Below are 27,436 nucleotides of genomic sequence, written 5' to 3'. Positions count from 1 at the left end.
TCACATTTCACACGGGGGCGGCCCTTATTTGAAAATGGGTTGTTTCCCAAGAAAATGTTGGGATGATTCGCAGGTAGGTATTTAATCCCACGTGTTTTGCCTTTTTAAGACTTCTTTTTTAGAGGTTGCAAGAGACGAGAATAGCAACAAAGTACAAAATAATAGGCCAAGAAATGCGAACCTGCATACAAGTATCGTCACTGCTACCCACCAGCCCTAGCTAGCCCAAGCTAGCCCTGACCCAATCAATTTAGGGACGTAATAGCCCCGCATCAACCCCTGGATTAGGTCGGTTTTTTAGTTTCCTCCACTATTTGACCCCACAAATCTTTTATCATGGTTCCAGATTGAATCGCAACTTTTTTTAAACCCTTCAACGTCATTTCATCCACCATACGCGACTCCACGCGACCTCGTGATATACGATGAAGCTGTGGGAAGATACATCAAAATCGTGATACCATTTCCATTTTAATAACTACTCGACTTTCTTTATTGGTGGTATTCTAGCGCCATGTCTGTCACTTTACATACATCGCAGGGCGATCTCAAGATCGAGATCTTCTGCGAAAGCGTGCCTAAAACCGCAGAGGTATACAGCCATCCGCTACTTGCGACTATACTATATGCTAACATATTCAATAGAACTTCCTAGCTCTTTGCGCATCGAATTACTATGACCAATCCCCACTTCACCGTTTAATACCAGGTTTCATGGTCCAAACCGGTGGTCCTGCGAATCCCACGCCAGATAATCCAAAAGGAGGACGATCGATATGGGGCGGTACATTCGAGGACGAAATTCGACCGGCGCTTCAACACAATGCACGAGGGATCGTATCCATGGCAAATAAAGGCCCCGGGACCAATGGTTCGCAATTCTTTGTCATATTCGACAAGGCGCCACATTTGGACGGCCTTAACACAGTATTCGGCAAGCTCATAGGTGACGATAGCCTTGTTACTCTAGCGAAACTAGAGGCGCTCGAAGTAGACAAGAAGAATCGACCGAAAGAGAAGGTATTGATTGATAAGGTTACTATTCACGCCAATCCGCTAGCGGGATGAATATAAATGCGCCTATTTTGCGCCATAAAACCAACGGGGTTGAAGGATCCGGTTTCGGTAGCATGATGCCTTAGTTCCTAGAGCGAAAGTTCTAGAGACCGCAAGAACTGGATATAAATGCCAGAGCAGCCCCGAATAAGCCACCCAACCTGCTCCCTTCCGAGTTTGCGCCGCATCAAACTCGGCTCAAGATGGATTAAGGCGTAGGAAATTGTGTGCGTGCTCCATGAGACAATGAGTCTTATAGAGAATAATCGGAGGTGAGCACTATATATCAATCGTGACTGAGATAAGGTGATCCGAAGATATGAAACCTAAGCTCTCCAACTGCAAATCATTTCATTCCTAGATGCACCGGTTAATTCCGGAATTCGCTTACGCGGGGTAATGATTGTTATCACCTATGATTTAAGATAATAATGGGAGAAAAATAAGCAAAATGCAGGAATTAAATGGGCACCAAGGAATAACTCAGCACTTTAACGTATGTGCATTCGATATATCTCGATACTAATACCTATAGGTATACACATAATAAAGCACTTGCTACATATTTTATGTAGGCCATAAAAATAGAAATCAACAGACATTGATCTGTACCTTGAAGCGCGTGCTTTCCTACAATGAATGCCAACGATGTTCTAGGCTACCAAGATAACCATTATAAAGGCAGGTACATTGGAATTACGAAACGTTCACGTCTGTAGCAAGAACGTGGGTAGGCACCGGAATATCACAACTCAAATTCGAAGGCTTTCCTGCCCAAAATCGTCACATTTCATTCGTAGTTAATTTTATCGAATTCACAGAGTTTCATCCCAACTCTCTGCATCCTCTACTTTTTTACTACATCTCAACCTGATTCTTTCCAATCCAGCCTAATAAATTCAAGCTTCCGAATACACCGTTTTCATCATGGCCATAATTGAAGGTATTCCCGGAATCAAGGTCACGGTCCGTATCAATAATGTGGACTGCGCAGAGTACGATGATCCCAACCCTCCAGAGGAGGAACCCGAACGTCCGACATCTACAAAATATGTCGAGTCGCACGACGATACCGAGTTCACTGTCCATGTTGCAGTGAACAATGAGTACCAATGGGGTCATAGGAACCATCTTCTCTTGGCTCGGTTGTACGTCGATTCTGCGTTCATCGGTAATGCTCTGATGATGGAGAAATATCTCGACATCAACAAATGCTATGAACGCACCATCGAAGGTAGAAAGGCAGAATCCAATGAGGCTAGATCTCTAGTTCTACAACGGCTCAAGTTTTCCACAGTGAAAACCGGTAAGCATCTCACGTCACAGGGCTAAGAGACGAAGGGTTGCTAATACAAGTATATTGTAGTCGACGACGCGACAAAAGAACGAGTCAAAAAGGACCAAAAGATATCTAACAAGCTAGGGCTTATTGTAGTGGAAATACGACGCGAAATAAAGCTAGGGCGCTCTAAACATAGACCCAACCGCAATCTGCAAACGGTGACTCCAACAGCGACTTCCTTTGAACTGGCTGAAAAATCCCTAAAGGGGAGAGCAATCTCCCACGGCACCACGTAAGAAACAAAATACCCCGTCCCATTCACACAATATCCTAACTCTATAGTCTCTCCGCCCCGGAATCGATTCGGCGATCTACCTATTGTCACACGGAGCCGGTACCTGGAGACAGCGGTCCTATCGCAATTTTTCGATTCCTGTACAGATCGAAAGGTCAGTCATTCGCTATAACGACCACTCCTCTTTAATTACTTATTAGACATAGGTGCCCTACAGCAAGAGCTGGTGTTGCCAACCACCCCACCTCCTCCGGCTACTCTAGATAGGATCTCTGAGGCCGAACTCCATCGACTAGCAAGGGAAAGACTCGAACAGATCAAAGTAAGTTTCGCCACGTAATTATATACTTGATGCCCTAGCTCACCTTTTTTTCCTCCAGGCAGAGAAGCGCATCAAGGAAGAAGGACCCGCCAAGCGCGAGTTCGGCGAGGTTTTCGACCCGACGGATGACGGCTCGGGAGCCCGATCCTTCAAGGCCCCACGACGAGCTATGGGAGTGATAGACCTCACTAGTGAGGACTAATTACGTACGAAGTAAGGGATTAACGTAAAAGAAGTACCCGTGGATTGTGTACACGACTCTGTTCTTGAGTCATCAAGTCCTACCAGTCCGCCACCCTGAATTAAAACCTTGGGTTTCAGCTTGATACACATCTCTTCACATTCCAGCTGGTCGTTAATTTGCGATGATTTGCGATATTGCGGAGAGTGGCCGGTTACTTCATCTACTGATGGCAGGCGCCCGTACTTTCTGCCTACAAATCAAAGGCCATGAATTCGTGAATGCCTTGTACCAAGGCTATGGGGTCGAATGGAAAAGGAGGAGTTGTTTGCGTTGACTTTTTTCTTTCGGGAGAATGCTGCTTGCCTTATATATGGTCAGGGAGATCTGGAATTAGTAACGAGGGAAATAAGAAAAATCATTTGTAGTTTACGCAGACTATAAACCACCATACTTGCACCAGTACCTAGGTAATTGAGATGTGCTGTGCTTGCAGATTCTTAGCGTCAACTCGATCTCTTCGTCCCCTTCGTCCCTCGCGGCCGTCCTCACGAACACCATCCATTCTACGTCAAGAACAATTAAGCTGTAGCGGTATAAACAAGATATCGCTGGGTTTAAATCCAATAGAGAAAACCTCTAGTTAATAGGTTCGATTGATCTCATTCCTGGTATAAGACCAGAGCACCAACCATTAAATAACCTAATTCTAATATGATATATCCTCAAGTTCCAATGCCAATTAACAACGGGGAATGGCAAGATTATAGCTGTATTGTCGTATAGGACGATCTATCCTAAATCTAAACAGTAATTGTTGTTAACATTCACATCTCACATAAGAAAATACACCCGTATTCTATAGCTGCTGCCTAATGCCGTATCAAAAACCGCACAATACGAACCGGAGATTCGGCAGTTCTAGTAAAGTCCATCCGAATGCTACTCTACTCTAAGAACGCAGCTCGAGTCCTATTCCATTGAACTCTCCTGTTAGCCAACTATCTACTCCCTAGCACCCCTGTACTCGAGTGCTCTACATCTTAAACTCGAAATAGTCGTACATTGAAACCACCTAGTCATAGCTCACGGTTGCGAAAGTTCGATAATCATGGCGCTTATGATGATAGTTCGTCTGATCGTAAGTTCAGGCCTGAACACCATATACTAATAGTGCCGCTCAACTCTTGGGACGCAAAACTCTAATAGCTATGAGAGGTCCGGGAGCCTCATGGTGGTTGAGGTACATCGACGAGAGAAGAGAAGAACTCGCCCTGATCATTCTCCTCCAGACTTAACCTCGTAATCTACTTCCTGTCTACTTGTTCACATTCCAAAACACAAGATATACCATCATCAATCTATCTATCAACTCACGATACGCAACCTATAATCATATCCATCATCAACCACCTCACCAACAAAACCAACTCCTACAACCATCCACAATAACCACCACCAAAATGATGGACTTCTCCCCTCTAGCAACCCTAAACTCCCCAGGCCTGCTATTCATCTACATAGGCATAGCATTCTACCTCTGCATATGCTCCGCCATCGGTTTCCTCGCCGCACACAACAAACACAAAGGGCAAACCATATTCTCCCTTTCGCCGCAACTATCCACCGTCCTAATCGGTATCTTCTACACCCTCTTCTTCATAATCTTCCTAATCCCCTTCATCCTCGGCGCCGCTTTATGGACACTCATCGGCGCGAAGCTAGTCGCTGCGTATAAACGCGCAGGCGAGAGGAACCGGAGACGGGATAGTTTGGATGGGAGTAGTGTGTTCATTGGTGAACGCACTTTAACACGCTCTAGCAGCGGTGGGGAGGGGGGCGGGGAGGGAGAAGGATGGACTGTGCAGCAGATCCGCGCTGCTGCTTTGGCACCGCAGGATCCGCCTGGGTATGATGGGAATGGGATCGGTAATCCACCGGTAAATTCAGACGTGGATGTCGAGAGGGGCGAGGTCGTCGTCGTCATACCCCAGGAGCCACCGCCGGCGTATGTGCCGACTCGATATACTCCGGCGATGTTAAGCGAGTTGGCAAGGAATAGGGATCAAGCAGCGTCTTAGGTATTGTTGGTGATATCCTGTCCCTGAGCAACGTGGTGGTTGTGCTAACTGATGACAGATTCATCGAAACTATAATTAGGTATTTAATCTGGGAGTTAGGTGTGCATTAGCATTGGGCATTATGGGAGTTATTTATGGCATATTTAACTAGGGGCATAATGAGGCGGGTTTATACGCATACCTGAGTTGGATATGAATGTTGAATATTGGATTATATAGCAAGCTCAAGCATAGTTGAATTTGATTACTTTAAACCAACTCTTCACAAATCCTCCGCCATGAATGTGACTCGTAAAATAATATTATCAATACCAAAGGTATATACAAGAAATTATACAAGGCAGGCAAACATCCAGACCATCCTAATAGTGGAAGGGGATTTGAGATATGCCAAGCCAAGACCGAACCGGATCGAACATAGCGATCACCAACCAACGCCACAAGATGAAGGTTAAGTATTATAGCGCATCTCAAGACACGCTTTACATGCATGCATAACCATAATGAACCAACGTATGCAACTGCTGGTCTCAGCCTCATACTCATTAACCTCACGATACTCGGAGGTGTCCGGCGCCTAGACCGGGGATGAATTCGTATAACACGGGTACGACTTCGACGGCTAGCCAGCCAATCCCTGTGATTTCAAGTCAGCATGATATTCATTCGGGTCCCTTTCGATTTCTTCCAGACAAATCGCTGGACTGAGCTGGGCCAGAGGAACTTACCGGCGTAAACAACAAGCTTCGTAACAACCTCCACATCATATCGTACCCTAGGCTTAACCAACTTCGAAAAGACCTCGCTCTCACCCAACTCATCCTGCTGTCCCACATACACATCAGGCTCCTCTTGGCCCCTACCTCTGGAATCATCACCAGGACTCGTCGGGCTTATCTCGACCGGCGAGACCACAACGGTGCCCTCTCCCATTAACTTCTCATAATCACTCGGCGTGTTAAGTCTTGGCGCCTCGTTATTATTTCCGCCACCAATAGCAGAGCTCCTCGCTGCGTGGAAGTCGTCATTTTGCTGTTGCTGTTGTTGCGACCACCGTATATCCTGCACACTCGCCCTATTTCTCAGTCCCCCGGCACCAACAATAGGGCTAGGGCCAGCACTTAGACCACCGGGACTATTCCCAACATCAACACTCTCCCTACGTCTCCGTTCACGATACGCCAGTGTCTCATACGCATCCGCCGCACTCTGCGGTCCCACACTCACGGACCTACCGCGACCAGGATGTCGAACCGCCGTAATTAAATTCGGCAAGTCACTCACATTCGGCATAACATTATCAACACGCAGACATAGGGGGATATTCTTATACTCAGAAGCCGGCATGAAGAACCGTCGGGGTAAACTCAGACCCTGATCCTCGATAAGTCGGAAAAGATGCGGTAATCCCCTAAGTAGAGACGGCTTAGCGACTTCTCGCCAAGCAAAAATAACCAAAACCCCGAACAGAATCCGCGCAGCCACAGCACCCCAGCCCAAAGCTTCGAGGCTAAACGGTATATCCGCAAAGGAGCTACGATCGAAGCGCCAAGTACCAATCTCGAGCCCCATCATAACGCCCGCGAACGCCACGCTGTCGTCGAAACAAGGGCAGTCATCAGCGGGTTCGGGGTGTACTCGTATAAGTATAATAATAATAAGTAGGAAGAAGCATAAACTAGTCCAGCCGCCGGTCTGTAGATAGTTCTCGAGGGCAGGGCCGTAGTAGAATTCGACGAGTGAGATTATAGCGCCTAAGGCGGACCCGAAAATGACGTCGACGAAGCCGTGCATGCCGCAATATAGACGGCCGAAGATGATGCTAATCGCATAGAAATAAGCAAGCGCTTCGAGGGCGAAGCGGGACGGGATAGGACTAGATGGGTCGGCTTGTTCGAAGGCGGCGTCGGAACTATGTAAGCAAAGGATGCCATAGACGGCAACAGAGACGGCGTTTGCGGAGTGTGTTGACGGAAAGCCGTATTCGAGGGCGGCGGAACCGGACATGGTGATGCGGTGGAGAGGTGGGGATAGAGGGCGCGGGAGGGAGAAGAAGTCCTTGATGAAGCCGGTGAAAAAGACTCCCGTGGCTAGGATGTGTACGATTCTGTTTTGTGATTACAATGTCAGTTGCTTTTGCTCCATCATCACAGCCTTATGTCTTCCTCTTTGCACATAATTCCCATGGTATTTGTAGTATGAAGGCTTATGCGTACCCTTTTCCAAATGAGCCATTGCCACACCAAAACATTATAGGTAGACCAATCATAAAGAACGTATGTGTGCCGAGGTTGGCAGTGATGGCGAAGTAACTATCGAGGGCGGGCGAGCGCAAGGTGGCTTGTAGCCATGCTAGGTAGGGTGTCTCCCATCGGACGAGGGGTAGAGCCTGCTGTCGCAAGTTGTACCGCCATTTTGGAAGAGCGCGCTTGTCTATATGACATCAGAATAGATTAGCACGTATGATCTGATATTATATGTTTGTGTGTATGTTTGTATGTTGGCATGTGTTGACATATGAAATTCCCCACGTGCCAAATGTTGACCCCTCGAAATATGTATGTCGTATGCGTACGTGCGTAAAGTAGCAATGGTGTCTCAGTTGCGCAATAGGCAAACTCGAGTATATCTAGCCTCATTCCTCTTACACAGCCTCTTCTCCCCGCTTCATGTATTCGTGTATTCGCAAACATATGAAAAGAAAGAAAGAAAAAAGAACCAACATACAATGATCTAAGCTTCGTAGCCCGGCGTCGATCACGGGGGGTTTCTTCTCTTCCTCTTTGGCCCCTTTGGCATCGATGGGCCCCGCAACGTCATTGGCGTGGCGGTTATTAGTATTATTCATCGGATTCGGGGATCAGTTCTCCTAAACGTAGACGGCGGCATGAACGTGCGGGAAGAAGATATTGGTATTGTTCCAGTCCCGGCCGGTTTGATTATTCGAGTCGAGGGTGTTCGCAGACGCTGTGGAGGGTCGCGCATCGAAATAGTAAATCGTGGTCGTTATCATCGGTCAATTAATTTCCGCCGTCTTCGATTCGTCTGCGATCGAGGTCGAATATAATAGAATAGGAATACTAGAGAAGGGAATAAATATGATATAGGTGCATATACGCAATATTCATTTAAATATAGGTAAAGAGGAATAATGGTAGTAGTAGGCAGAAGGGAAAAGGAAGAAGAGTAGAAGTATGGTAGAGTAGAGTAGTATACCAGGATACGTATGTAGGTAAGAGTAGGATTTGGATTTGGCTTTTGATAGATTAACCCTTTCTTCTCAGCCACAACCCATCGTGTGTTTTTTCTCTTTATGATTTTTTGTTGTCTTTTTCTTTTTAATTATTGTCATTTATTTTTGTTTATTTTTCTCATATATGTGTGTCGATACGTGATGCGCATAGAGTTTCCCTTACACCTGTGTGTTAAATTGTTTGGAAGGTAATATACTATGTATTTTTCAAAGCTTTTTTCGTAGCCTGGTTTGGCTTAGCTGCAGTTGGTTGGTTCAATGTTGCTGCTTCCCTTCCTCCCTGTAATTCAAAATGCTGGCTTCAACTTTAAATCGTAGCCATTCGCAAATCAGACAAATCAGAATAGACATGGCGTCTTCTTAAAATCAATCCCCAAAAAGGTAAAAGGTAAAAAAAGGTAAAGGCCCCCCACATCCCCCATTCTGTGTCGTCAGTCTGAGCCCATACCTGCATTGGCTTTGCTGTGCCGTTGGCTTATCTTTTTTCTCGCTTTCTCTCTTCCCTTAGAAGCTAATGTTGCCAGGGGTCGATGTATTCCGAAGAGAAAAAGAACATTGAATTCCCCCCACTAGGAAGAAAACGATTGGAAGAAAAGTCGAGTTTTTCAGGGGAAAGTTGCATACAACATGCAGATAGAACCACTAATCGATAGGGTCTAAAGCTAACTCAAGCTTAGTGATATGCACCTAGGTACAAAGAGCTACGGGAAGCTACCTCGGACAATTTCGTATTTTATATACGAATTGAGTATCAATTGTCTCAAATCTCAAGCCTCAAGCCTCAAAACGAAACTCCACGCACGTGATCGAACAGCATCCGAGCTGAGCCCAACAACAAAAAAAAAAAAAAAAAAAAGAACAAGGGAGAAAAGCAACTTTATAAATTGGATTACATATGTTAAAAGCACACTATGTCCCTACTTGGTAAGCGGTGCATCATCTCCGGCGGCAGCCGCGGCATCGGACTAGCCATCGCCCGGCTCTTCGCCGCCGAAGGAGCAACATGTACTCTCATCGGGCGGAATCAAGAAGCCCTCTCCACAGCCGCCGAATCCCTCCCACGCCATAATTCCCAGGACCACGAGACAGTACCTTTTGACGTTTCTAATACAAATTACTGGATGAAGATGGTGGCCGATAGGAAGACTGTAAGTAGTAACAGTAGCGAAGCAATCAATATCAATTTACACCTTACCTTTCAGTTTTAATCTCAGCTTCACAAACTGATATGTGGGGAGCGCATGAAATAGGTAAAATGCGATATCCTTGTCAATGCGGCGGGCATCTCGCAAAATTCCTTTTTATTCAATACTGCACATGGCGATGTGTCCAAGATCATTAACACCAACCTCACGGGTACCATATGGGGCTGCAAATTTCTTGTACCCAAAATGATGAAACAAAAAGAAGGTTCGCTTAAAATTTCCCATATGACAACGTATTGTTAGAAGAGTAATTAATAAATTCAGGTTGTATCATCAATGTATCAAGTTTAATGGCTATTCACGGGGGACGGGGCGCAAGTATCTACGCTGCCTCGAAAGCCGGTATCGTTGGTATGCAGACCTTCAATTCCTTTTGCTCGTCATAAGCTCAATAGCTAAACCTGTCTACCCTAGGTCTAACCCGATCCCTAGCCTGGGAGGTGGGAAGATTTGGCATTCGTGCCAATGTTCTCTTGCCTGGATATATCCAGACCGAGATGACCGAAGGTAATGATATCTTACCCCCCCCCCCCCCCCCTATGGCGTTTCGTTTTTTTCCCTATCCGTCCTAAAACTTACTCCTAACCAGCGAACCACTCCGTTCCCCTTCCTACAAAGTACACAATTACTAATATACAGAGTTCGATGTAGGCATGGACAAGAACGGCGAGCTCTCTACTTTGATCCCCATGGGACGTCTAGGTTTGGTCGACGAAGTCGCAGACGCCGCATTATTCCTAGCAAAAAATAGCTACGCACACAATTGCGTCCTCAATATCGATGGGGGTTTAAGCGCAACGTGAAGTCTGTGAAGTTCGATTGGTGCAATACAAACTCGTCAATCGGTCAATCATCAATGATCTCGATGGCTCCGGTGCCAACATCGTCATCAATAATAACTATATCGTCGTTCTTCGACTTCTTGGCTGCTGGAATTGGGCCGTCATCATCTGTTCTAAGACGTTTCTTAGGGTCCTTGGCTGGCGGTTCCCCGTCGATAGCACGTTTGCCGTTGATCTGGCTAACTCCGTTGCCATTGCTCTCTACGGGGAGTTGTTTCTTCGGCTTGCGAGGGATGGTTGGCACTTGACTAGTCTCGAGGCCTTGAATAGGCTTATCGGGAAGTGTGCTATGGGGATGAATTAGCAATGAGCACATCATGTACGAAATACTACGACTTACGCTTCTTGGATGTTGATAACGACGTTAATAAAAGGGTCTTCATCATCTTCATCAACAATTGTTACGAAGTCGTTGTGCTTGATACCTGTAGAATTGTTAATGCAAACATTCATAGGCTTCGGGGTGATGAGACGAACCAAGTTCATCAAGGTGCTTATCAAGATTTTCCGTCTCGTCCGGGTCGTAAAGTAGACCAGCACTGCTGTTAACCGCGAACTCCTTTTCGCCGTAACCCAACCGTAACTTAACAATATCATCTACCAGATCTTTAAGCGTAGCTCTTGATAGATCAATAGACACGCTAGTATTGTAGGCACTACAGACAGGGCAAGTTGGGTTTGGAGGTCGAGGGCTATCCACTCCTAGTAATCTTTGGGGCGCGAATGGCGTCAAGAAGACCTGAAAAGTTAGTAACATGTGCAATTCTCTATTACTTCTTTTCACTACTCACCTCTCGTGCTTTGTCATATTCTCCTCGGAGAACTTTGAAGGCCTGGAGAACACAAAGCCCAGCTACGATTGCATTAGTGGTTGCAATAGCCGGTATAATATTGCCAGCCATTTGCTTAATATCGAAACGGGATTTGTCTTCAATTCCAAAGATATGGGATCGAATGTTTGCACTTGCAGCGACAAAGTCAAGTGTGTCATCATCGTCTTTGTCAAATGTGATAGTAGGTTTGGGCATATCCTCCCCTCGCGCAGCTGTCAGCTTCAACATACGCTTACTTAGGCGGTCTAGACTGTCATTGAAAACCACTAGGTTCTCTTCTAAACTCCATATTCGCTGCCCGTCTCTAAGGACCTCGTCCTTCGATGCAAGGGCGTTGGACGCTTGGGCCAGCAACGCTTTGTATTCAAGAGGCTTAGGTGGTGCTCTCGACTTCCACATATCCTTCATAGAACGTAAGCGAGCAATATCCGCATTGAAGACCTTGTCAAATAGCATCTGCGCAAATTGTTCTGTTCCAACTGATTCCCTTATCTTTCTCAGCGCTTCAGCCTCTTTCTTAAGTTCAGCAATTTCACTCGCATTATCTTCGTTCTCGGAAACATCTAGAGTAGCCTGATCCTCGCTCGTACCGAATATTTCGTTCAGAAGGTAGCTTTTGCTCCAGACTATGCAATGAATAGGTTGGCTAGGTGTACTTCGGATCGTGCATACAGGGAAAGTCTTGGGCGTCTCCTTGGTGGTGCAATCATAACAGGCCGTAACACCCTTCTTAATGACTTGGACCTGACCGTTGAAACCAGTCGTTCCACTCTCAATTAGGGGGACGTCGGCTGCCAGGCACATTCGGTTCACGTGTCGTCGCGCCTCGAGGTTATCCAGCGCATTGAATACCAGTTTGAAACCTCGGAACCATTCGGCGTGAAATTGTGCATCTTTGATGTTGCCATGGTGCGCGACAATCTCGACTTGGGGGTTGAATGCCGACGCTATCTCCTTGGCGACCTGTCCGAAAACGTCAGTGAATAGTTGTATATACAATTTCCAGTATGTTCATACCAAGGCTTTCGATTTGCCAATATGCTCTTGTCGAAAGAGGAACTGTCGGTTCAGATTGCTTAAATCGATCGTGTCGAGGTCGACGATGTGAATCACACCAAATCCAGTTTTGACGAGATCTTTTAACAGTTCGCAACCGATCCCACCCGCACCAACCATTAGGACTCGAGCCTGAGAGACTTGTGTTAGCTGCGCGAATTTGAGCTCGATAGACGATTGTAGTTCCATGACTGGATCTTGGCACGATTCGATACGAAACAGGGTAGGTATTGATGCACAATTATGGTCTGGGAATGCGGGGGCAAGATGTTATCGCGCAGAGGTGTTCGTGTTGTTGTGATAAATCGCAAACAGATTTCATGGTATCGAATGGTTCGATCGGTGGTGCGCCGAGCGCAAACGGGATCGTGTTACGTGCAAGGCAGCAGTCATGTAATTCGGGAACTTACCTGCTTGACATTCGCGTGCAGCGAGGGGCCGAGCGACCTTTGGTTGTATGTATCTCGGGACACGGCCATAGCGAATAGCTAGCTACCCGAATCACTACGCAGGTAGATCTCTTGGTCGATACATATACATAAGATGGTGATGATGTAATGAATGATCGAGATATTGTGAGTAACTAGTTAGATGCGAGCGAGCTGCAACGAAGATTAAGTTTGTTACCGAAGAACGGCGATGATGATGAAAGAAGTTTAGAAAAAAAAGCAACAGCAAAAAGAAAGAAGAAAAATAAAAAAGCGCGGCCGGAGTTTAAAATCGACGTGAACGATGGGATTACAATATTAGAGTTAAAAAGAAGGTGCTGCCAGCCTTAGGAATGCTCGCGCGGTAGTGGCTCAATTGGAACCGGAACGAAGCAGTGTGTGACGCTCCTGCCTTTGCTGGTATGACCTCGCAACCTCGGGCAATCGGGGTGCTAGACCACGCTAGACAGGGAATGCATAACGCTTACAGGTTAGCTGGGCGATAGGTGCGATGTAAAGCTTAGGCAGGTATAAGCATGGAAGCAGGGAAGGAGGTAGGTTGCAGGTCGCAGGTTTTTTTTGGTACATGGTTGCATGTACATGTGTACATATGTACGTACAAGTGCGGAATTGCTTGATGGACTTCTCCGGGAACTTACGCTATTGGCGTAGGAGATCGTCATTATCCACTAATTTCCAAACAGGGACTATAGGTTGCACATCATTTGGATGGTTCGTGCTTTTCTATCACGGAGGGTCCTCCTTAGCCCTAGGATCGTCGAAAAAAAGTACAACTTCAAACAAAGAATTAAGATACTTTCAGCTCGGCGGGTCAGCAACGCTATGGTAATGTAACCCTTTACGCCGTTGAACTTTTCAAAGTGTAACGGTTTCTTTTCAATTTCAAATACGGAATTATCCTTTTATTTGAGCAGGATACACGAATAATTAGTACATTGAGCTTCAACAGCTCTTATCCGACGTGGCGCGACATCCGACTTGGGAGTAAATATTTCGAAATTGGGTACAAATCTCGTTACTCATCAATGTCTGAGACAAACCTTGACTAGGGGACCGACCACCAACATAGATCTAGGCCCTTCGAACAGAATTTCTCATTATCATGTCTGACGACGAGGCAGATCCGGAGCTTCTGGCTTTATTAAGACAACATTTCCAGGGGAAACTAAACCTAGATGAAGAACCCGAGACAGGTGTCTTGGAAGGCGCCGAATATGTTTATGACAATTCCATCGATGTCGCCCTAAATATGAGAGCAACCAAAAACGCCGCGACCTTGATTTACGAGCAGATGCAGCAGAAAGAATTTTCGACGGCGAGCTGGTCCGAGCATGAATTACATCCCAAGGCCAAGGATGAATCTACTGTTGCCTTCATATTCACCATGGATCTTCTGAACTTTTCATTCTGGTCCCTGCGCCCTGAGGATGAACGATTCGCTGTGTCCTACCGAGACAAAACTTGGACCGGGTATTGGAGTTTGGTTGCTTCATTGCAGAGGGCCTTGGAAGAAGGTAGGTAGTAATTTGCTCAAAAAACACTGAACTGATTTATATATTTAAAGTTACTTGAAATTTTATTATTTGATTTGATGTCGATGTCTCGTATTATTCGATGCGAGCATAGTTAATTCCTATCTAAAGATATTCCCATCACCGATCCCCATTACTGGCAGAACGAAGAGGAATGCAACCTCGACTCCCTAAGATACGTCTTCCGATCATCTACCGATGAAGAGATACCCCTATTAGAAGCACGACTTGCTTGTCTGAGGGAGGCAGGACAAGTTCTATACGAAGTAGGTTAATCCAAAAAGTATCACAATATGGAGATAACGCATCGCCAACCCACTTCGGCACCTTGCAGAAATACAGCTGCAGCTTCACGAACTGCATAGAAGCTGCCAAAAAGTCCGCTGCGGGGCTAGTCAACCTGCTCGCGCAGGACTTTGATTGCTTCAGAGACGAGTTCCGGTTTGAAAGCCGACGCAAGCCGATTCGCTTCCTCAAGCGCGCCCAGATTTTAGTAGCAGATATCTGGGCTTGTTTCAACGGCGAAGGTTATGGAGAATTTCGAGATATCGATAAAATCACCATGTTCCCCGACTATCGTGTTCCACAGATACTAGCTACGTTGGGCTGTATAGGCTATAGTCCGCCGCTCCAGGCAATGGTGATGAGGGGAGATGTCCTTGAAAGCGGGACCAGTTATGAGCTCCAACTCAGAGGTGAGTATCAATGTTATCATCATTCTCGATCAATACTGAAAATGGGACAGCTTGTAGTATTTGGTGCGTAGAACTCATCAGACGTGAGATTAAACGGGAACATCCAGATACGAAAGTCAACGCCATCTTAATTGACTTCTTCCTATACGACACGATGAAACAATTGGAAGCTCAGGGGAAGGAGACTATACCACATCATCGGACGAGGAGCATTTGGTACTAATCCATTTGGATAGATGGATTGCAATAGTTGTCGGTATTTCAGTAACCGTAGTGTAGTTCCTTTGTAGGTAGTCCTGGCTGACTACTCGCAAAATAGATGATCGATTTCACATACAGCCCAAGCTAAATGCCAATTGATCTTAGCAAATCTGCATAGCCAAGCCAAATCGTAAGCTCCCCAACGCCAGCGCATAAATATCATGAAGCATTGCAAAGTGGGGAACTCCGAACTCCCTCTCCGTTCATCATACACACATCCATTGACCAACCGTAGGCTTCATTCCATTCCATCACACCTTAAACGGAACCAATAGATGTCGAATTGAGGATCTCATCCATATGAGCCTTCTCAATACCTCCAGTGCCTTTGGCCTCCTCCTTCTGGAGCACAGCGAGGACTTCTAGCGGGGGGTTCAGACCCAACTTGTCGGCACGCATCCACCGTTTCATGCGGCTAATTCCGACACATGGCTACCATCATATGTTAATCCTTAAGCGCAACAAATAATCAAGTAGGGAAGAAGGAATTGAAACTTACCCCGTACTGCGAGCTAACATCCCAATACCGCAACACCTTCTCGGCTAACGTCAGGTCCTCCTGATGGACCCTTGAAGCAATGCGCTCACGCTCCAGCTTACGCCAGTACTGATCGATCTGGCAATCAGTAATCTTATCCGCGCGCAGCTCCGCTTCTGACTTAGGCTTCTCTTCTGGCCGCGGCCTTGCCTCTACTTCCTCTTCGTCCTTAATTTCCTCTTTGATAGAGTCTTCGTCTTCGGGAGTTGGCGAGGGCTGTGCGGAAGAAATGTGCTTTCCCAATGGGCTCTGCTTCGCCGGCTTCGAGACTAGGTCTTTGGCGGACTTGGGAACGGGTTTGGTGACTCGGTGGTTGAAGGATAGCGTCGATTGTCGACCTGTGGCAGTAGCACCACGGCCGCCGCCACTTGAGCGTCGGGTGGTAGGCATTGTAGAAATCAATTGATCAATCGGTTTAATTAGTATGAAATACTAGGCGAGTTATCGATATTGAATAATTCAATTCACCAATTTACCATTGAAGATTAGAATTAGTAAATGATTGATGATGAATGGAGTGCCTGAGAGGATTGTGGGTCGGAAGATCAAACGAGTGGAATGAGTGGAATAAGAGATGGAAGATGACGAATGACGTGGGGGATTTCGATTTACCCCCAACGGTGGCTTGTTTAATATTGGCGGGGCAACACGAAAGACGAGCGCCACCACGTGACCGGTCCCACTTTATCGTCCCCCCTTTATCGATCTAGGTACTTAGGTACATATATAAATTACTCTTTTCTTCCAACTACAACGAAAAAATCAGGAGCGCATTTACGCCACTTTCACGATATCTTCACAACGATTATTTGAATCAATTGGGAAATTTGTGATATTGGTAAATCAACCTTGATTAAAGGGTTTTCGTGAGGACTATATAATAGGTCTTTCTCCTTGGCTAACCGACCATGAGTGCAGAAGAAAGAAAACACATCTCGTCTATAGCCTCATCACCATCCCTAATCCCATTTTCCCGAATTCTCGCATTTAGTGATAAGCCATTCATTGGCTTTTAGTCCATCTCGTCTATCCGGTGAACCCAGCACTCGATCGCTCGCACTTTATTCGTTTCTTCCTACTCGCTCTAGGCGCTGGCCCTGGAGGTCTATCATGTGAAGTATTAGTCTACCTACTCTGTTATTCTTTTAATGCGTAAGTGATGAAGAAGTACTCACCCTGAAAGCCAACATTGAGGAACGCCCAAAGGAGGAGCTCGGGGTGATGCTTGGTGAGAAGAATAATCGCACAGATGTACAACTCGGTGGCGTTTATTCTGAGTCCCTCTCCGGTTATAGCGAGGCCGGGGTCTTTGGTTTTTTGGTATAAAATTAGCACACTTTCAAGCTTGAGAGAATACGTGAAAGGTTCACGTACCGAAATAGTAGAGACGAGCAAAGTTAGCGAAGGTGGGATGCTTGCCGAACTCTTCGATGAGGTCGTAGCAGCGCCACTCAGCACGAGTAAGCCGAAGAGGAGAACCAGCCATCGTGAATGATAGAAGCACAAGTGTAGCGTAGTGTGGTATGTTGCGGTATTGTCGGTGCAGATAAGTCTAGTGAATGTGAAGTATGAATGATGTGTTAAGAGATATAGACTGAAAAGATGGCTGTTATTTATAGAAGACACAGCTGGTATATAAACGGGTCCTTCTCTATACCAGGGAGAAGGGTGGCCGCCTGTTTTGGATCATGTTTGCCAGGTTGTGGTCAATTTGGAGGTGGTCTCGCCTTTTTGGAGGACATTCTGTTAGTTAAGGGGGGAAACCCAAGGGTAGACACATGCGTTTGTGAAGGCCAATCCTCGTTCCAGGGAAGTTTACACGCGCTCCCGTCAGATTAGGAGCATTTCTCTTCAAATTGAAGACAATTTAGGGAAGGTCTACTTCCAAACGTAAAATAATACAAGTTAACAGAGCAAACTCCTCAACATCTAGGAACTTACTATCATTTCTCCTCCAGGAGAGACGTTACTTGTCCCATTAAGGGGGGGGACCCCTCGCTTGCCATGTTTTCTATCATCTAGCAAGCGGAAGCCACCTAAGGTAAGGTCGAGTAACGCGTAACTCGACCTTCAGCTTTGACTGGGAGCACCTATGTACCTATGTATCTAAGGTAGAAACGGATAGCAAGCTACTCCGAGGATACCCAAGGTTACTAGAAGACAGTGACTACCAAGAACGAGGTCATTAATATTCCCAACCCCGTAATACCCGTCGTTCTAGGACCTATCACGTAGTTTAAAGGGTCAAGTTTAGCATGGCTCATTATCAAGCTGCCTAGCTTTACGTAGCTGATAGTTATCTTCAGCATCACATAAAGGAACTTGCCAGGAATTTATTTTTTTCATTCGCCATAGATCACGACGACCATCAATTCGCAATCAATAATCAATGATTCACCCGCCATTATGTGCAAGCCCTCCTTTACGCCCTTTCCATTCACCATCTAGGACGTCCACTTGGCTAGCATATGCTATGGTTCTCAGGGGGCCTGGCGATCCGACGCACTTTCCGCCTATCCGCGTTCCTGCTCCTTTCGCGCCGCTTCCTCTCTCTTACGCCTAGCTTCCATTTCCGCCTTTGCTCGAGCTTCCGCAGCTCGCTTCTCTGCAGCTTGGTGCAGCTGTATTTCTATGAGATATAAGATTAGCTTCTTACGCACACATGCCACCCAATTACCAACTTGGTGCTTATGAGTGATGTGAAAATTCTTACCTGTGTTAAGCTCCAGCTGGCAAGCATCCGCAGTCTTTCCCACCATAGCCGCGAGTACATCAATCGGTCTAGCACGCATTCTTCCCGCCATGCCATGGGTAATAGGATCTACTCGACACATTAGCCAACCTCACCCCAAACCCAGTCCTATTCCAGCGAATACATACGATCTATGATGAACTCATAAAGTCCCTTAGCGGATGTATCTTCTTGATACAGCTGATACAGGAGATCGAAGTCGGTAGGCGAGACGCGGTATCTTCCCGACATGGTGGAAATATGATCTTTGGTAGCATCAATAAGATCCTGCACCAGCCGTCGAGTCGGCATGGCGTAGAACGGTATTTGAGTAGCAGCTAGCCTACTCGCGATTAAAAGCGTACTAAGACTGTTTGCGTAGTATGCACTGCCGGCAACACAGTCTGAACCATACGTGGGTCGAGCCGTCACTGTGCGATTCACGTCTGTGGTCTGAACTCGTGGGCCTTGGTCACTTTCTGAATTACGTCGGACTGTATCGCAAGCTTCTTTCGTCCCTTCACACGTTGCCCGGTTGTTTGCCGCACCGTCCGCATTTGTTGCTGGTTGGTCAATCGATATCCCGCTCCGTGTAGCTATACTGTGAGCCCGCTTCATAACAGTATGTTTTGATTGACTAAATTCCTTCCAAAAGCCATTCTCGTAAATAGCTGATAAGAGCATATCTGAGGAATAAGTTGTTTGCGCTGTTAACTCATTAGCAACAGATGCTTCTACAACACTTGAATTGTTGTTACCTCGAATAAGCAGACTTGGTATTTACGAAATCGGATGAACCAATGAGAACGAGTGAATATGCTACCTATGACATGTTTGCCTCTCAGGTCTTTGTTCTCGAAAAGCTATGGCCAGCTCGATGAGACATGCAAAAGATTCAATAATGGGATACGGTGCCTTTAAATCTATTCATATTATAATTGAAATGTTCCCGCAGCCTTCAACTGAAGAATCACGCTATTGGTCTGATTACCGCTGTTGCGTTATTTGGCAAACATTGGTGGCTTAAGTGGCTTGGAAAGGGGCAATTTCATTTATTCCATCGGGAATTAGGGTCATGTGGGTAGGAACGCCCATATTGTTTGTCAAAGAGCGACATTTACTTAATGTAGGCACTGGAATTCTAAGAAGGCGATGATGATAATTACAAGTTGAAAAACTGCGACGTGTCAGCCGCTTTTGAGGTTGAATAAAATGTTCTCAATACGTGGCATATGCGGTGGCTTTTGGAAGTATACAATGTAACGGGTTGTATGATTCGTTAATCTTCCTGTAAGGCACACATGGTGAGTAAGTGGCGCGATGGTATATTTGCTTTTTCGGACTTACCTATCGGAGTTGGTGATGATTAAGAAATGCAAGTGGGTAAGGTGACTTGATCTTAAGGGAATCTCCTAGAATAAAAAGTGTACTGCCCAGTGAAGATCGGTGTTCTTTAAATCGATGGGGCAAATCAGACAGGGAAGCGAATCAAGATCTATGGATCTAGTAGCCGAGCCCCCTTTTCCATAATATCTTACAGTTGCACGAATCACGAAACGATCACAGTAGCCATAATAATGATTGGTAAAATGTCAAAGTTACTCATATGTACTGCACAACTGCGCATATGCAACCTAAGATACAAAGCTGAAGCCTTTGCTCCCCAAGCCATACGGACCGAAAAAACATCAATTACAAAGGGGGAATAAAGCGCGTCAAAAAAAACACCATCATGCCCCGGTGCTATTCTAAGTGGGAATGCACACAAAAAACAATCATTATTCAGTGGACTATTCAACTGACTGTCTAGATCAATGAGAAACCCGCTGTGAAAGACAGTGCGACAATCGCTGGGACGATGATAGCTGCCGCGGATAGAGCACCTTGGGGCGCTAACGTGGCAGCAGCGTTATGGGTAGAGTCGGAGCTGGAAGAGCTAGTGCCGGAGGCGTTCGTCTCGTCATCAGCAAGGGGCTTGACAGCAAGGCCTTGGATGACGTTGCCGCTGGCATCCTTAACTTGGTGGTTGACGGTGTAGTCGCTGATATCGACAATCTTACCGCTGGGGGCGGGGGAAACACCATCGTCAATGAGGGACTGAGCACCTGACGGAACAGCAGGGATGTCGAAGTCGTTGGCGAATCCCTTCTCCTTGATCAAGCTAGACTTGCAAGTAGGGGCAGTGACCTTGGAGTTGGCAGCCTTGACGCTCTGGACCTTGGTGAAGTCGACCTTCTTGTACTGGTCCTGAAGAGTCTTGTAGTCGCTCAAAAGCTCAACAGTGCCGTCATCGTTGCAGGTAGCGAGACCGTAGTTGTTGTCCTCCTGAGCCCATTCGTAGACAACACCACCGGAAAAGACACCGGCCATCTGGGAACCGTAGATGGTACCAATCTCAGTGAAGACACGGGGAGAAGGAGTGTTGCAACCAAACTCGGAGTAGAAGACAGGGACGGAGGTAGTCTTGAACATGTCGACGAGGGTGTCGTATCCGGACTTCTGGAAGCTGCTGTCACCGCACCACGAATAACTGTTTAGAGCGAACATATCGGCACGAGACATGTCATCGGCGTCGCCGTCGATGGCGCACTGGAAGTAGTTCCAGGTATCCTCGAGGACATCACGGACGTCAGCAGCAGAGTATCCAACGGGAATAGCACGGTCGGCATGGTTCTTGATGTAGTTCTTCAGGTCACGAGTGACGGCACGGACGTAAGGGGGAACGGAAGACCCAGTCTTGACGTCGTTGATGACCTCGTTACCGGAGAAGAAACCAAGGGTGTTGGGGTAAGACTTGAAAGCCTCAACAATGGCGAAGGTCCGGTTCAAGTATCCCGAGTTATAGGATTGCTTGGGCTGGTCACTTCTGAGGGACTCGCCTTCCAAGGGCGAGTTGACGTCGATGATCATGTACATACCCGCCTGCACAATACTGTTAGACAACTTATAATTATGAATTATAAAATGACGTTAAAACTTACAGCGTTGAAAACACTGGCGCAGTCATCGTGGTTTAAGTTGGGGTCCAAGTTGTAAACTCGGACAGTGTTGATACCGAGTTGTTGCATGAGCGCAGCATCCCGCTTGCAGATGTCACCATTAGATAGAGGGTCCTTTCCATGGCTTGGGTCATAACCGGCACTTCCACCGATTTGATAAGCCATACCGACTACCTGGAAGGCATTGCCAGTTTTCGAGTCGACAAACTGGCTACCTTGAACCTCGAGAGGGGTGACGGCGGCCGCAAGGGTTGCGCCGCCTAAAGCGACGAGAGCAGATTTCATAAACATGGTTAATCTGGTGATCGATCCAAAGTTACTGTAGGTTTCTATAGGCGTAAGTTGATTCGCGAGACTGGTGTCCGTTTGGTAGATATAAGTCTCGGGTTGCTGTTTATAATAAGATGTGTCGAAAAAACCGGTTTTTGTTACCACCTCTTGTAAGACAGCGCACCTTGCCAAAATGGATATCTTGCGATGAGTGAGCGACGAGAAGTAGGCCTAGGGCCAAAAAACGATGGTTGATTTTAAAAAAGGTCTAAAGAGAGCGATTAATGAAAGAAAGCGCAGAAAAAACAGAAGTAAGTTAAAAGTAACTAAGTTGTTGATGTGGAAAGAGTGACGAGAGAGAGGTTGGGTGCGAAGGAGGGAGAAGAAGTAGATAGATCAATGATTGGAAGAGGGAGGAGGGAGTCGCATTGCAGCATGGTGGCATAGTAGCATGGTAGCATGGTACAAAGTGAATGTGAATGTTACTTGGGTACTTTCCACACACTTGCCGCACACACAATGCCAATCAGCGTAGTGATTGCCCATAAGGTCAACATTTGCGAGGGGTTTTTTTACTACTCTACGTACCGAAGTACCAAAATATCCTAAGTATCCTCGGACTAGGGCGCTTCAGTTGCAGCAATCAACGGCCCAGCGGGGGCTGTGACTGGTTAAGTGGACATGACCCCATCCAAACAAGGAAATCTTCCCCACAAAACGAACTTGGTAGCTGCTGAACTGGAATTGGTTTAATCTTCTAATAACTCAATCTCACTGGAGTCGCTGGATTAATTCGGCCTAATTACTAAAGGTATAACCCACTCACACTGTACTTCTCTACCTATTGTGAGTGCAGCAATACCGTATCTTACTCTGATGACACCAACCAAATCACACTGTCGAATATTATGCAGATTCAACTGATTGATCCCTACCAATTTCATGGTTTCACCGACCTATTCTACGCTATGTACACTATGTGCACATCCCATAGTGTACAAACTCCTGATGGATTAAACGATATTATGTTTTTGTTCCTGATTATTTAGAACTATCTGTCATAATTTCGTTTTCTTGCTGCATATTGATGATGATGGAGACGTTTGCTCGTAACTTTGCCATCAGGTGCAATCACGAAGTGGCTAATAGCCTAGTTGCCTCTCTAGAAAAAGGATAAAACCATTATTCTGATTGGTAGTTCAGACTAGCCTGCCTTTTAAAGAGAACAATACGAGGTTGTCAAGAAGTTATACTATTGGCGGGTCTCGGCGAACCCTCCATATACTACCTACCTAATTGTCTGCTGTCAGACATACGAGGGTTCTGGCGTTGTTACATAGTGGCATACCCTGACTTTCACGAAGTACCTCACTAACAATTTTCACCAACCATAGTAGATCACTTAGGATATAAAATGTGGTGCGAGGAATAGGCTATGGGATTCCTTAGCCCAGGAACAATAGTACGGTAAATAGGGTTAGCCCAACGCCTCTATGCCTCTCGTGCCTCTCTGTCTCCTCTCTGTCTCTCCATTTATCCCTAGCAAATGTCTCGGTTTCGAAGTGTTCTACAAACGACGTCATTACCGTTATACGGGGCTCGCGGGCGTTGGCTTAAAAAGAAAACTTGAGGAACTTGGCAGAGATGATGAAACAGGGTCCGGTTTCTGTGCGCGTGGGTACCAGGCGACAATCGCAATTCGCACACCCCGAATCCATTTGGTCCATTCTTGGTTCCCCTGAAGATCCATTCTAGTTGTAAAGGAAAAAAAGAAATAAAAAACTCCGGGGTCTATTTGGTTCCATTGGCTGTATTAGGCACACCCCTGCCTCAGGGGTTACCCCCTTATTATTTCTCGTCAATCTTGACAATTGGATCTTAAACAATCTAAAAAATGGCTCGGCTTCGAGACGGCGTCAAATGATAAAAATCAAAATGGATTTAATGCAGAAGTAGTGCATAGTGTCAAAGTAGTAGCTGCATTAGCCACTCTCTTGCATATCACCAGCCCCTCAACACCAGCCTCACAATTTTTTGACTCTAGATTCTGCAGAAGAGATGTCCTATATCAGATTAGGTTTAGGTTAGGTAGCGGCGGGAGGTTCCACTACCGACTCCGGCCTACGCCGGCCGATTTTCTGTCCACTGCTACTGCAGTATGCTGTGCGACGTTAGGAATAAAAAAAAAATAAAAAATAAGTGGCGGTCCGTAAGAAAATTGACCGAAACAAACAAAAAATAAGTTGTTTAGCTACGCATCTTCACATGCATAGCTCGACAGCGTCATTTTTACGTAGTACACTCACAATCAATAAACCCGTTATCTCTCCCCGCCTCTTTAGTTCTTTTGCATCTTCTTCGTCGGCGGCCCACATCCACCCCTCCGTCCCAAGAAGCGCGATCAATATGGCTTCTAGTACGTGCTTCTTTTCTATACCCCTCGTCACGGGGTAAGGGTCGCAAGAAATCATGTCTTTGGTTTACGAGTCCTAAGACTGCATCATGCAGTTGGAGAATAGACAATACGAAGAAAAATACGAAGCAACATCCCACTAACAATAATGCTCCTCCAACAGCCCTCCCCCAAGACCGCCGCCCCGTCGTAATATCCGGGCCCTCGGGCGTCGGCAAGGGCACCTTATTCAAGCGACTCTTCGATGCGCATAAGGACTGCTTCGCTCTTTCAGTATCGCACACGACACGCAAGCCCCGCGCTGGCGAAGCCCATGGCGTCGACTACTACTACGTATCGCACGAAGACTTCGAATCCCTAGTTCAGGCGGACGGCTTTGTCGAACACGCCAAGTTCGGATCGAACCGCTACGGAACCTCTAAGCAGACTATCGCGGATCAGTCCGCAAAAGGCCGTGTTGTTGTGCTGGACATTGAGATGGAGGTGAGTTTTCTGGTTTATAATATGTACAAAATAGGGGGGAGAGGGGCTTGGAATATTCTTAAGCACAATGATGTTAGTAAAAAAAGTGAATAAATGCTAAATAGCGCTGTGCGATAATAGGGTGTGAAGCAGATCAAAAAGAGCGGCATAGAAGCGCGCTACGTCTTCATCAAGCCCCCAAGCTTCGGAGAACTCGAACGTCGTCTACGTGGCCGCGGTACCGAAGATGAAGACTCCATCAATAAGCGATTGGCTCAAGCAAAGCTCGAGCTCGAATTCGCCAAGACACCCGGTGTCCACGATATCATCATTGTCAACGACGACGTTGAAAAGGCCTACAAGGAATTAGAGGACTTCATCTACAAGCCCCTAGCGTAAAGTGCGGAAATATAATTGAAAAGCATGTTGGCTGCCGGTTTAGAATAATGATAAACGAAGGTCATAATCATCGAAGTTAGATACCAAGAAGCAAGATTAATATCCTGTCAAGTCGATAATGGTCACAAGGTCTAAAGAGTTGGGCATAAGTCTCGTATTTATTCCATCAGGTATCAGAGCGGACTCTCTATTAGAGTACAGTTAGAGGCTTGACCACGGATTAATCTTAGCAGCTTTTAGAGAAGATGAACAGAGCATTGGGGGGAATACTAAAAAGGAAATAATAAGAACGTCGAGTAGTCGCCAGACTGTGTAGATGGAAATACTGCTTGCTCAGACAACAAACACACATAACAAAGCTTTAAACAACCCAAACAGGTCAACATATCGCCGACCTTAGTTTCAAATACGCCTCCTCTCGCACCCTCGGGTGTCTTCCACGTAGACATAAAATTTTGGTATTCCATCCCAGGTAAACTTTTGGGTTGTCGTAGCCATTCTCGAAATGAGTCGCCCCTCCAATGTTACGCCATAGCCATCGGAGAGCTGCTCGTTGTAATAGTCGTAAAAAGGGGTAATATTAGAGATCTCTCGCAAGGGTGGAAAAACCTGTAAACCCGAGCAACGCCTCGAAAGCATATATCGAAGAGAAAGAATTAGTAACCATTCATGGTCATCCGTTGAGAGCTTCTGCTGATCTCGCGATCTGCGGCGGGGCTGATTGGCCTGCTTCCGTGGCCTTGTGCGCTGCTCTCCTTGAGCGCCAACAATTGCTTGGCACGGAAAGTCTCGTAGTGGATTTGCGAAGTCGTTTCGATGAGGTCCTGCAGGTGTGTTCGGAGCAGGAAGTTTCTCAAGTAAACGAATTCGCAGTGGTTCTCATCTTCGACGTTGATGACACCCCATCGGTTTTGACGTCCGCGGACCTGCTTACCGTTCACGATGATCGACTTCTCCGAACCGACGACAGCGAAAGGAACAAGGCTCTATATGGATTATCAGTATGAGGTTCCACTCAGTTGCGCAGAAAAATATAACATACCTTGATGTTAGTGTTAATCGAGCGCTCTTCCTCATCAAGCTCGTCGTTGTCATAGGGGTACATCTTAAGGTTGTGGAAAGCGAATTCCTCCTTAATTCGCTCCTTGAAAGCTTGTCGCTCTTCCAGAGTTAGGGTATCGGCCTTAGCAACAACAGGCACGACGTTGACAACATCGGAAAGCTTCTTCAAGACGACAATGTCGATGGGCTTTAGGGAGTGACCCGAGGGCTGGATGAAGAACAAGCAGCAGTGAATACGGGTATCCGGAATGTAGCGCTCTCGTTGTGCTGTAAGCTCCTTTCGTAGGTACGCGGAGTGCTGATCCTTGATGTACTTGACGATGGGGTCCCAGCAGCGGTCGTTGTTAACCAGATCACCATATCCCGGAGTGTCGACGATGTTCAACTTCAAACGGACACCGTTCTCCTCGATAACGTGCGACACGGGGTGGATCTCGGTAGTAGAGCGGATCTGCTCCTCGGGTAGCAGCCTACCCTTCGAGTCGATAAGGTGAGATGCGAAGATGGTGTTAATCAGAGTTGATTTTCCTAGACCGGTTTGACCTATAGTATGACACGAGACACGTCAGTTACACGAATCAAGGTACGATATTTAAACAGCTACGATTAGGTAATTAAACTTGAGAATATGGATGACAATACATACCAACGCAGATGACGTTAAATTGGAAACCTCTTTTCAAGAGCTTCTTCTCGATCTGGGAGGTGATGCTGTCGAAACCGACATGGCTGTTAGGGTAGATGGTTTGCGTCGCCATTGCTCCTGATTTTGTCCGATCAACGATAGATGGAATAAAATGTCGATTCCTATTCCAAGAAATAGCCTAGTGGCAATTGGCAGGGAGAAGGAATATCGGAGTAAAAAGCGAGGCGAGCTCTGATATGAGGGTCGGGGTTTGAAGTTGATGGTGATGGGGAAAAGAAAGGTTGAGGTTCGTGGCGTCTGGGAATATTTTTTTTTTCGACGTGAAGGGGATGGATCCTCTCTCTACGATTGCTCCCTGCGATTTCCTGCCAAACAATAATTTCCGTAAAGAAGGTGCAGGTTGGGTTTGGCTTGGTTTGGCTGGCTGGGGACCAAGAAAGGGGGAAGGGGGTTCATTTCAGTTTTTGATTGGTCAATGAAAGTCCGTGCATAGTGGATACGAGCTGGGGGTCTTCAGGGTCGTACGTGCTGCATGGTGCCGGCTGATGGGCAGATGGCCAGCCAGGATTTAGA

At 46.4% G+C, this 27,436-nt stretch overlaps 13 protein-coding genes across 13 annotated transcripts; 7 read left to right on the top strand and 6 right to left on the bottom strand.

Moving 5' to 3' along the window:
- Positions 1 to 86: 86 nt before the first annotated feature.
- On the top strand, positions 87 to 1,619 carry F4822DRAFT_404833 (cyclophilin-like protein). The gene is made up of 2 exons (XM_051458244.1): positions 87 to 592; positions 646 to 1,619. Exons 1-2 carry the CDS (start codon positions 515 to 517, stop codon positions 1,066 to 1,068), a joined length of 501 nt encoding a protein of 166 aa, XP_051314833.1. The 5' UTR covers positions 87 to 514; the 3' UTR covers positions 1,069 to 1,619.
- On the top strand, positions 1,620 to 3,631 carry F4822DRAFT_404832 (uncharacterized protein). Its single transcript, XM_051458243.1, has 5 exons — positions 1,620 to 2,362; positions 2,423 to 2,630; positions 2,681 to 2,787; positions 2,840 to 2,955; positions 3,014 to 3,631. The coding sequence occupies exons 1-5, from the start codon at positions 1,984 to 1,986 to the stop codon at positions 3,155 to 3,157; spliced, it is 954 nt and encodes a 317-aa protein (XP_051314832.1). The 5' UTR covers positions 1,620 to 1,983; the 3' UTR covers positions 3,158 to 3,631.
- Positions 3,632 to 4,351: 720 nt separating this feature from the next.
- Positions 4,352 to 5,405, top strand: F4822DRAFT_268104 (uncharacterized protein). Its single transcript, XM_051454661.1, has one exon. It carries the CDS (start codon positions 4,600 to 4,602, stop codon positions 5,215 to 5,217), a length of 618 nt encoding a protein of 205 aa, XP_051314831.1. The 5' UTR covers positions 4,352 to 4,599; the 3' UTR covers positions 5,218 to 5,405.
- A 19-nt stretch (positions 5,406 to 5,424) lies between these two features.
- On the bottom strand, positions 5,425 to 7,936 carry F4822DRAFT_404830 (PAP2 superfamily-domain-containing protein). The gene is made up of 3 exons (XM_051458242.1): positions 7,434 to 7,936; positions 5,946 to 7,324; positions 5,425 to 5,854 (listed from the first exon to the last, which is right to left on the bottom strand). The coding sequence occupies exons 1-3, from the start codon at positions 7,484 to 7,486 to the stop codon at positions 5,769 to 5,771; spliced, it is 1,518 nt and encodes a 505-aa protein (XP_051314830.1). The 5' UTR covers positions 7,487 to 7,936; the 3' UTR covers positions 5,425 to 5,768.
- A 1,366-nt stretch (positions 7,937 to 9,302) lies between these two features.
- On the top strand, positions 9,303 to 10,500 carry F4822DRAFT_268079 (NAD(P)-binding protein). Its single transcript, XM_051454660.1, has 5 exons — positions 9,303 to 9,618; positions 9,721 to 9,880; positions 9,940 to 10,026; positions 10,090 to 10,182; positions 10,327 to 10,500. Exons 1-5 carry the CDS (start codon positions 9,382 to 9,384, stop codon positions 10,476 to 10,478), a joined length of 729 nt encoding a protein of 242 aa, XP_051314829.1. The 5' UTR covers positions 9,303 to 9,381; the 3' UTR covers positions 10,479 to 10,500.
- F4822DRAFT_404821 (uncharacterized protein) lies at positions 10,159 to 13,345 on the bottom strand. The gene is made up of 6 exons (XM_051458241.1): positions 12,817 to 13,345; positions 12,368 to 12,538; positions 11,309 to 12,313; positions 10,995 to 11,256; positions 10,858 to 10,942; positions 10,159 to 10,804 (listed from the first exon to the last, which is right to left on the bottom strand). The coding sequence occupies exons 1-6, from the start codon at positions 12,883 to 12,885 to the stop codon at positions 10,522 to 10,524; spliced, it is 1,875 nt and encodes a 624-aa protein (XP_051314828.1). The 5' UTR covers positions 12,886 to 13,345; the 3' UTR covers positions 10,159 to 10,521.
- A 478-nt stretch (positions 13,346 to 13,823) lies between these two features.
- F4822DRAFT_268055 (uncharacterized protein) lies at positions 13,824 to 15,643 on the top strand. The gene is made up of 6 exons (XM_051454659.1): positions 13,824 to 14,369; positions 14,499 to 14,653; positions 14,722 to 15,082; positions 15,133 to 15,338; positions 15,402 to 15,473; positions 15,579 to 15,643. Exons 1-4 carry the CDS (start codon positions 13,958 to 13,960, stop codon positions 15,303 to 15,305), a joined length of 1,101 nt encoding a protein of 366 aa, XP_051314827.1. The 5' UTR covers positions 13,824 to 13,957; the 3' UTR covers positions 15,306 to 15,338; positions 15,402 to 15,473; positions 15,579 to 15,643.
- Positions 15,602 to 16,271, bottom strand: F4822DRAFT_429663 (DNA polymerase delta, subunit 4-domain-containing protein; the record flags this gene model as incomplete). The annotated part of the gene is made up of 2 exons (XM_051461141.1): positions 15,602 to 15,775; positions 15,843 to 16,271. 2 exons carry the CDS (start codon positions 16,269 to 16,271, stop codon positions 15,602 to 15,604), a joined length of 603 nt encoding a protein of 200 aa, XP_051314826.1.
- Positions 16,272 to 18,074: 1,803 nt separating this feature from the next.
- F4822DRAFT_404808 (uncharacterized protein) lies at positions 18,075 to 19,790 on the bottom strand. Its single transcript, XM_051458240.1, has 4 exons — positions 19,371 to 19,790; positions 18,762 to 19,319; positions 18,595 to 18,702; positions 18,075 to 18,510 (listed from the first exon to the last, which is right to left on the bottom strand). Exons 2-4 carry the CDS (start codon positions 19,294 to 19,296, stop codon positions 18,395 to 18,397), a joined length of 759 nt encoding a protein of 252 aa, XP_051314825.1. The 5' UTR covers positions 19,297 to 19,319; positions 19,371 to 19,790; the 3' UTR covers positions 18,075 to 18,394.
- Positions 19,791 to 20,047: 257 nt separating this feature from the next.
- Positions 20,048 to 22,336, bottom strand: F4822DRAFT_404807 (glycoside hydrolase family 72 protein). The gene is made up of 2 exons (XM_051458239.1): positions 21,594 to 22,336; positions 20,048 to 21,534 (listed from the first exon to the last, which is right to left on the bottom strand). The coding sequence occupies exons 1-2, from the start codon at positions 21,900 to 21,902 to the stop codon at positions 20,419 to 20,421; spliced, it is 1,425 nt and encodes a 474-aa protein (XP_051314824.1). The 5' UTR covers positions 21,903 to 22,336; the 3' UTR covers positions 20,048 to 20,418.
- A 758-nt stretch (positions 22,337 to 23,094) lies between these two features.
- On the top strand, positions 23,095 to 23,890 carry F4822DRAFT_404806 (uncharacterized protein). Its single transcript, XM_051458238.1, has 2 exons — positions 23,095 to 23,173; positions 23,236 to 23,890. Exon 2 carries the CDS (start codon positions 23,375 to 23,377, stop codon positions 23,621 to 23,623), a length of 249 nt encoding a protein of 82 aa, XP_051314823.1. The 5' UTR covers positions 23,095 to 23,173; positions 23,236 to 23,374; the 3' UTR covers positions 23,624 to 23,890.
- A 397-nt stretch (positions 23,891 to 24,287) lies between these two features.
- On the top strand, positions 24,288 to 25,155 carry F4822DRAFT_429659 (guanylate kinase; the record flags this gene model as incomplete). Its single annotated transcript, XM_051461140.1, has 3 exons — positions 24,288 to 24,297; positions 24,458 to 24,777; positions 24,898 to 25,155. 3 exons carry the CDS (start codon positions 24,288 to 24,290, stop codon positions 25,153 to 25,155), a joined length of 588 nt encoding a protein of 195 aa, XP_051314822.1.
- A 561-nt stretch (positions 25,156 to 25,716) lies between these two features.
- F4822DRAFT_267966 (Septin-type guanine nucleotide-binding (G) domain-containing protein) lies at positions 25,717 to 27,269 on the bottom strand. The gene is made up of 3 exons (XM_051454658.1): positions 26,864 to 27,269; positions 26,198 to 26,760; positions 25,717 to 26,141 (listed from the first exon to the last, which is right to left on the bottom strand). Exons 1-3 carry the CDS (start codon positions 26,973 to 26,975, stop codon positions 25,812 to 25,814), a joined length of 1,005 nt encoding a protein of 334 aa, XP_051314821.1. The 5' UTR covers positions 26,976 to 27,269; the 3' UTR covers positions 25,717 to 25,811.
- Positions 27,270 to 27,436: the final 167 nt, after the last annotated feature.

The sequence above is a fragment of the Hypoxylon trugodes genome (assembly GCF_022578975.1).
Source record: "Hypoxylon trugodes strain CBS 135444 unplaced genomic scaffold F4822scaffold_5, whole genome shotgun sequence".
Classification (NCBI taxonomy): domain Eukaryota; kingdom Fungi; phylum Ascomycota; class Sordariomycetes; order Xylariales; family Hypoxylaceae; genus Hypoxylon; species Hypoxylon trugodes.
This window is presented reverse-complemented; position numbering and strand designations above follow the sequence as displayed.